At 43.9% G+C, this 8,929-nt stretch overlaps 1 protein-coding gene across 6 annotated transcripts in view; it reads right to left on the minus strand.

Moving 5' to 3' along the window:
* Nucleotides 1-7,803, minus strand: part of ADAMTS19 (ADAM metallopeptidase with thrombospondin type 1 motif 19) — a 143,546-nt gene extending 135,743 nt beyond the window's left edge. For 2 of the 6 annotated variants that reach the window (XM_071802727.1, XM_071802728.1), the window contains exons 1-2: nt 7,470-7,803; nt 5,880-6,490 (exon numbers count right to left, since the gene is read on the minus strand). In XM_071802727.1, the coding sequence (XP_071658828.1) occupies nt 5,880-6,490; nt 7,470-7,554 (696 nt within the window). In that variant the 5' untranslated portion in view covers nt 7,555-7,803. The remainder of the gene's footprint in view (nt 1-5,879; nt 6,491-7,469) is intronic. The other 4 variants (XM_071802729.1, XM_065860509.2, XM_065860510.2 and 1 more) reach the window with 3 other exon arrangements.
* Between the last annotated feature and the right edge of the window lie 1,126 nt (nt 7,804-8,929).

Raw genomic sequence — 8,929 nt, forward strand, 5'->3', positions numbered from 1 at the left:
GTTTAAAACAAAAATAAAGTGTACATTCGAGTCAACCAAGAAAAAGTTAGTGAACCAGTAATCTCAAATACTCACAAAGTACCATCATTCACATATTTATTTCCGTCCCTCTCAGCAAAGTTTTTTCTCTAACAAACTCACCACAATAGGCAAACTGTGCACTAAGAAATAAAGAGGTTAGCATTCTAAATAAGCAACTGAAAAAGCCTCAAAAAAACCACACCTGTGATTTCCCACATCTTTCTGTCTTGAGTTAGTCCTAGTTTTTAAAAAGAAGGGATCTAAACACATATTTTACTGCTTTTATTTGTCCTCTCTGTCATTTTACTATCCCAGAAAGCTGAGGATATAGAAGTAGGGAGTGTTTACTTCATTTCAGCCTGGCAGCCTTTAAGGATAATCCTATTTAATTGTGTAATCCTCCTTCTGCAATGTTGAACTTCAGCCTATCTGTATCAAATTGACCATGCATATTACTAACAATCTTTTTTCTTTCCACTTTTCTTAAAAATTATTAGTGATCTTTGTTTTCTAATGCTTACCCTTAGTACAAAAGAAACTGTAATTGTCTCCAATTTCCTTTGAAAAAGTATGTGCTGTGGAAGGTACTCAATACTGATGTGTAACTGCAACATCACTTAAGTGGGAAGGCAGGGGAACCATTTTTGGTTGACAAGAAGCTTGGTATTTAATCCATTTCAGGCTTATATATTGGTACTATATGGTCCAGGGTGTGTAAAGCGGTAGTCACTCTCCAGCTTGATCAAAGCAGTAAGTCTGTTATAAGGCTCAGAGTCTTACACCAGAAGTTCACAACCTGTAATAGCACAGCTTCCCAGGGCAAATTACGAAGCCCATGATTTGCTCCTGACCCTCTGCTCCAAAAGCCCTACAAAAGTAGGGATGCTCACAAAAGCAAGAATTTCCCTTGCATATGTACTGCACAGCAAATGTCAGCCTCAACACTCAGACCCAATGCAAACAAACTATGCATTCCCAATCAGTCTGACCCTATGTCAGGAAAGAAGTTGCAGCAGATTTAAGTATTGTACTGCCACTGAAAGAAGCTGTAAAACCAAAAGGCAGGAGTTCAGTACAGGTCTCCAAAACTTTCCAAGCTGTCCATAAATTCAAGTATGCTTGCCATGTCAGACACCACTCTCATTGCAAAAATCGCTAAGTGTAGCTAAGAACTATATTAATTGGGAGTTTTCCCATATAAAACTGTTGAAATACTCTGGTGTTTCCTGTTCCAGGAGCAAAGACATCAAACAGGTCTTCAGTCTTTTCTTGGGCTGAATCCTATCCTCAAAAGTGACTGTGTGCAGAATTTTAGGAATACAGAAAATATTTTTATTACTATTGTTCTATTACAATTTCATTCTGCTCATCCTGAGACAACCGGTAAAGTCAGACTATCCTCAATGGATAGCAACAAAATAAAAAATTCCTATTTTGTAAAAGCTCTGTTCTATGTCCTGAATTTAAAGGTCATGTGAATTTAGAATATCCTAAAAAATCTAAAATATTTTGAATCAATCACATGTCATTCCCTTACTATTAGTTAATAGCACTAATCTTCAAAACACAGCTTGTGTCAGGAATTTAAAAATTATGCATTTCCTGTAAAGGTGTTTCTATTTAGGCAGATCTCGACACTTACTGTGTGAGACAAACTGGTAAGTGTTGCCATGAACAGCATAGCTGTATGGACCTGCATTCTCCTGCCCATCCTCTGTGAGTACGTTTGCTCCTGTTCGCACTTCCGAACAATCTAAAGATATCCCACTGCTTTAGGTATAAGAAGACATGAAAATCCTTTCTCTTCCTAGCTGTTCTCTATTTATTGCAGACTGCTTCTGTTAAGAAGAAAAAGAAACAGGAACATTGGCAAATCCCATGCCTTTCACCACATAGCTATAGACTAGTACCTAAGCAATTCACTGCTGAGAAAAAACACTCTGAAATGAAAGGAGTAGGGGATAAAGCACACACTTGCCATGTTTAGTCCTCTCTTTGGGGAAATGCAGGGAGACTACTTCAACTTTCATGCCTGCAGCAGAACAGATTGTTGATGAAGAACCAGTAAGCCAGATTTCTTTATTCTAAGTCCACAGTAAGTTTCTCTTAGAGTGTGCTCTAAAAGAATGGTCAGTTGTAGGTTATAAGTATTACCAGACTTTTTCTTATTTCAAATATTATGGCAAAACAAGAGCAAGCAGTAGAAAAAAAATTCAAATAATTAATGGTCCAACTCTACAAGTCATCCGTTTCAGAAGAGCAGTCTCACTGGCATCAGTAGGCCTGCTTACATCCTGGTATTTGGCTAACAATGAACAAGTAGGCAGTCAGCATACAGATGGAGAGTTCTTGGAAACGTCTCCTTTTTAATATTCCTGCAGCACCAGTGCAGAATCCGAAAAGGTACTCAGAGCAATCCCACTGAGCTACAAAAGGACGTAACAATCCAAGGTGTTTTTACCAAGCAGTTGGATAGGGTTGTCATTACTGATCATGTGATCTCCAAGATTATGCCAAGGTCACAGCGATGTTGTTTCTAGACGGTCCATGCATATCTCAAGTCTTTAGTTTGATTAGAAAATATCCACTGAGTTATGTTTCCATCAGTTGTCAAGACAGGTTGCCAAATGAAGCCAACGCTGACAGTCAGAATTTGGCTAGTAATTAGCTGGGAGTACAGCTCTTCTTTTTCACTTGTATGTTCACATGATTAACATGGTATGCTAAGAACACCATTATTATCACTGGCTTTTGATGATCAGCTCAAGAAAAAACACAGTACTGAAGCTCTCAAGAACTGTGAAATAAGAAATATGGGGAAATTTTAATGCTGTGCTGTACATGCTTTACCCAGCTGCAACCAATGAACTATTCAAAAAGCATACAAATCCCACTTCAAGGGGTGAAGGTGCCCAACATCTGCAACAATATTCTTCTTTCTGCCTACAGACGCAGTTAAGACTTCTAATCAACATTTTTTTCAATTTTGTGAATGCCACTGGCATGTCAGGTCTTCTGTGCCTTGAGAACGTGGAACCAACACTAACATCTTAACTTGTATGTCACAACAATTTCATGCAAGGCCTTTTTTCATTATATTGGAGATCCGGTATCTTTTCACAAAATTAGCCCTACAGCATCAGCCACACATCTGTACTGCCAAGTATGACACTCCCTTGCACACGATGGCCACACTTTTTTTTATTGACTGATTCAGTCTTCTTCCTGTGTGGCAAAAAATCACTGTTGTCTGTCAGACTATAGTTACCTTCCTTGGTGAGCAAAGAGATTCCTGAAAAGTCTCCTATCTAAAGAAGAGAATGGTGTAAGTTTTGTTGTTAGACCAGAAAGAAAAATTGTCAAGTGGAATCTAAGGTTCATGTTAAGGGACTTACAGCCCACTTCTGTGGTTTTCCAAAATGCAGGCAGCCTAGTAATCCTAGCCCAAGTCTGCAAGCTTTGAAATGAGAGTGTACCTCAGACATTTAAACCATATTTTCTCTGAAATTTCTCTATATTTAAAAATAAAACATAATTTGTAATAGAGGTAACTACAATAAAATATTTGCAGCTTCAAGCTTCAATGCATTTTTACATCTTAAAAGAGAAAATGTAGTTGGAAATATTGCTTGGCTCTTTTTGCACAGCAAGGCCTAGAGGAAACAGGATAGAATATGCAATGTAGGTATGATGTTTTTTCAAGACTCTTGGAAACAGAGCAACTTACGTATGTAACAGAGCCCAAGCCATGACAGAATAGAGAACGACAAATAACTTAAGATTTGTTATGACAACTTTGACATAATAGCACTGTGAAATTTTTTTAATTCTATGTCCGACACAGCAGCACTCTCAGGAAGAACAGCTGCTTAACTATTTCACTGCAAACAAGACTATGCAGTTGAGGATCATGACACCAGTCAACATCAACAACAGTTTCCAATTTTATTTGAGAGACATAGAATAGTTTACACTTCAGCTCCAGCTTTCTGAATGGGGAACATATCTGCACAGCCAGTAGGCTGTGAATAAGCTGGTACTCTTAGAAAAAATTTGACTGAATCAAAAATTTCTAGTGGGGCTCCTAGAGAACAGTCTACTTAAACAGTGAATTCCAATTTATAAATCAGGCCAAAGGAATTACGGATACATAATGACATACCTCACTTTTCAGTAGACATTTGTAATAATTATCTCTATCAATTTCTTCACAAAGATTTTCTCTAACCTAATTTTACCCACATGCAATGTAGAAGGAAGTAAAACTCTAACAAGAAAAAGAAGTTCAGAAGTCAAATGATTTTCCAGAATATAAAAATCCTTTACCTGATTGCTTTCACACCACCTTCCGTTGACTTTCAGTATTTTTCTCTGCAATTAATTCTGCTATTATGCTTTGGAAAATCTGACAAAATGTCAATAATTAGATGCCAACCACTTAGTGTTGTGTGAAACTTGGCGGTTTTGCTTTGCAGGAGTGCAGGCAAATATTTTATTTGGTGTCAATCCACATATGTTCCCTCTGTACCACTTTCAGTTTGGTTTTGACTTTTGAGTAAGTCCAAACAGGCAAATGAACAAGCAGTCAAAATTTCCACATTTTACCTGGTTTCACTTCATGACCATGCAAATAAAAACCAGGCAGGCAAATCTTCGTGAATCAACAATGGAACAAGTTAGATGTTCAAATTCGGAAAAAAATATAAGAAAACATCCCGTCATGTGATTGTGGTGATTTACACCCATCTAGACACCCAAAAAACCCAGGATCATCATGATGTTAACTCTTCCTAGTGCCATTACTGTTTGTATTCTATAGTCTGTAAAGTGTTGCAGGCATGTGCATTTATGATACTACATAAAGACCCCAAATGACAATAATAGTAATAATAATTGCTTTTGTTTAAAATCCTGGCAGCATTTTACATCGTTCCAGCTGCCTTCTACTCTTCCCATCCACCCCCAAGCATCCTGAGATTGCAGCTCACTGGATCACCACTACTGCTGTCACTGTGCGCAATTCTGGTCTTTATCTGGTAAAAACTAACAGAAATTATAGCAGGTGAAATTTGTTTTAAATGAGAGGAGTAATAACCATTCAAAACATCAGACTGTATTGACATTTCTCCTGAGAACATATGCATTGTTTATGTCTACAAAGGAATTCAAAGAAAAGAAGGGTATGGAGTCCCAAATCCAAGTAACTACAGGTACCACATGTGGGAAGTTGTGAGGTAGAGAAAAGAGGCCAATGGGATAAGCAGAAGGAAAAAAGGAATGAAGATAAGAAAGCAGACATAAAATATGGGTACAAGTAGGAAAGACAGAACAGTCTGAAAACTGAGATGTAGAAGATTAAGAAAATAACACAAATAAGAAAAATAACTTTATAATATAGGATGGGAATGAAGAACAAATGGATTACAGATAGACTAGAGGAGAGATGATGATACAGGGAAAAGAAAGGAGAATGAGCATGGATGTAACCAATTACAGGCACACAGTGAACACACAGTAAAATTAGGGATGTAGATGAGAAAAGCTGAAGAAAGAATGGCATAAGAATAAAAAGGAGATCTGAAACAGAAAGGTACGGGACTGAAAGAAAAAAGCGTATCTGGAAGTGGGACCAAGAACATGAAAATTTTACAGGATAAAGGCAGAAGTAAGATTTGAGAAAAATTATGACTGGGATAATAAAATTGTGAGTGGCGAGATGGTTAAAAATAAGTACAGAGGTAGGACCCAAGAGAATATGGAAGAAGACCTCAGGAAACAGATGGGAGTGAAAAGCAGCAGATGAAGCTAACACTTGTATGGAGACCTTGGTGCTACCCCTGCATGCAAGGTCATCTTACCAGTCCACCACAGGTACTGAAGGAGGCGAAGGAGCCTGGGTAGCGGAGGACAGTACCACTGTAGTAGCAAGCTCTCTCAGGTTGTGACTGTGCAGCACTGGGTGGGCTTTTGCCCTCACCCCTGAGCCGCTCCTCCACAGCAAAGCCAGGAGCCAGGAAGCGGCTGTCCCTCTTGAGCAGCAGGTAGAGCTCCCGAGCAAAAGCTGGAATCCTCAGCAGCACCTCATCTCCATCCTCTGCTGGAGGTGGTGGCGGAGGGGATGGTGGTGGTGGCAACTGGTCAGAAGCACCAGACCCCTGGGGCAGAGGGGACCAGTGGTAAAACTCCTGAGACTCATACTCATCCTCAGTGTCCTCTTCCTCTGCTGCCTCCCCCACAGCCTGTGCCTGCTCCTCCACCAAGGAGGAGACTGAACGCACCTCCCGAGAGCTGCCGGCCACTGGGTTAGGTGTGACAGGGGTACTGAGGGTGCTGTTCCGGTTCCCACAGCTGGGGTCGGCACTGCAGTCGCCCCCACCACCACTGCCACCCGCTGGTTCCTGCTGGCCCCTGCTCCACAGCGCGGGGAAGACGATCTCCCACTCCTCCATCTCTTCTGAAGCATGGAGACCTGTGGGAAGGCCAGCAGATGCTTTAAGTGAGTGGAGTACCCAGCAGCACAGAGTGCCTGTCAGCAACCTATTCTCTGCCCCACCGCAATGCACTCTTCCTAGCTCCCAGCCGACCAAGCATGCCACCCAAAATACAGTAGGCTACATTTGGCCCTCTCATCCTGTCTTTTCACATGGCAGGTAGGCCAGCCGCTAGATGTCCCTGTGCTTGTTGAGGGGTCTGGGACACACCGTGGTCTCAGGAGTTCAAGTTGGGCAGAAGGTGCGTTTCTACCAGCAGCTGGGGATGTTCTTCTTGACCACCACCTCCATGCAAAGAGAGCTGCACAAACTTTTCATCACTTAGACAAACTGGCAACTTTTTCATACAGCTAAAAATAATGTTTTTTTAGCAGGGAAAACTTGAACAAGAAAAACTGAAAATTTGAACCTTGTTTTCAGTACGTTTTGCCAGACCCACTATGACTTCAAAAGTGCATTCAAATGCACACACACCTCATGGCTGCAAATTTGCAAGTGCACATACAAGTGGTAGATGCATGCATATGCTGTATCACCATTATCATTATAGTCAAACTGAGTTACAATCACTAATTAGTGATGTCTCCGTATTGCATACACTATATCACAATTTAACCAAAATTCCCAGTATGCCAGTGTTACAAAGATATGAGTACACACAATCTGCACGAGCTTGAGACAGGAGACAATCTACACATTCATCCTACACAGGACAGTAACAGCACTGCCGAGATGACAGGGCTGAGTATGAAAATTTGGACCTCGTACAGTGCAGACGAGCGCACTGCAATGCACCCTCACAGCGGAGGCATGCTTTATCTGATCACCCATCTGTTACAGAGGATGAGTACTGCAGCTGCGGCACTTAACAATGGACATGTACCGGCTACCGGCAGCCGGCGGGGCACGGAGGCCGCCCCGAGACTCGGCCCCGTCCCGCGAAAGGCGCGCACTTACCTGCCGAAAGCCCGCTTGACAGTACGCACAGCTGGTAGAAAATGCAGCAGACGCGGCTCAGGCGCATCCTCCCGCCCATTCCCATCGGCTCCGCGCCCGCGGGACGCCGGCGGGCAGGACGGGAGGGCCGTGCCGTGCCGAGCCGAGCCGGGCCGGGAGCGCAGCCACCTGGGCGCCCGCGGAGAAACTGCAGGCGAGCGCGAAGCTCACGTCCCGGCGGGGCGGGCGGGCAGCACCGGCAGCGCTGGATGTGCAGCGCACGACGTGGGGGGGGCGGGCAGGGAGAGGCCGTTGCGAGGGCGCACGCAGGCGGGAGCGCGGCCCGTACGCGCGCACAGCGCCCGGCGGCGGGCGGGCAGCTGCGCCCCGGCGGCGGCGACCACGCTGCCCCCGCCTGCCGCTCGCCCCCACGGGGCGGGACGCGCCGGGGCCCGTCCCGTCCGGCCCCGCCCCGCCCCGCCCGGGCGGGCACCCGGCGCGGCCCCCCTTTCCTCCCGGCCAGTCCCGCCGCCGCGCCGTGAGCTGGCGCCCGGGCTGCTCTGTGCGCAGCTGACTCCGGGCTGCGTGCCGCGGGCACCTTGCGCGGGCGCGGCCCGCTGGACACCGCGCTTCGCACCCGCCGGCCGCCGCCGGCCGTGCAGGAGCTGGCACCCGTACCGCGTGCGTCCTGACAGCGGGACAAGCTCCCTTCATCCCGCCACCGGGAACGCGCTCTGCACAGCCTGTGCCTCAAATTCAGGGAACAGCAGAGGTTAGACATTTCTGCATGGTTTTGTGCAATTCGATTCTAAACTCCTTTCCCCCCCGCTGCACAGTTCTCCATGGAAACCCATCATTTTCCACCGCAACCCTTGTCAGCAAATGAATTATTAAGTGAGTCAAGCAAAAGCTTTAAATGCACATCTAACATCATTATAAACTGTAGAAGCAACAGGTAAACACTTTCCTCTAAAAGCCTGATTTCTTATCATAACTTCTGCTTCATCTACTGTTGGTGGTGTCAAAGGTGACTACTCTGCCCTAGGGGAAAGAGAGGCAATCTACTGTGGAGAGGAAAGCCATCTGTGCTTTTAAGAGTAAGCTACGAAGTTGCAACAATTCTTCCTGAAAGTTAGTTGTATAAAATGAAAAGCAAAACAAACAATCACATTGGGGCTCCAAATAAAAAACATGTTGGACTCCACAGAAGCCAAATGCAGCTGGGGTTTGCTCTCTGCCTTGTTCAGTAGCTGTTTGAAACCTATGTGGCATGGGTATGTATTCTCAACTAACTCCAAACAGTATTTTAGGAAAAAATCTTACCATACGGTGGTCCTTTTTCTTCTTCTTCTTGCTTTTCTCTTTTTCTTTTTTCTTTTTCCTTTTCTTTTTTCTTTATCTTTTTCTTTCTCTTTTTCTTTCTCTTTTCCTTTTTCTCTCTTTTCTTTCTTCTCTTCTCTTCTCTTCTCTTCTCTTCTCTT

The sequence above is a fragment of the Patagioenas fasciata genome, chromosome Z, assembly GCF_037038585.1.
Source record: "Patagioenas fasciata isolate bPatFas1 chromosome Z, bPatFas1.hap1, whole genome shotgun sequence".
Lineage (NCBI taxonomy): Eukaryota > Metazoa > Chordata > Aves > Columbiformes > Columbidae > Patagioenas > Patagioenas fasciata.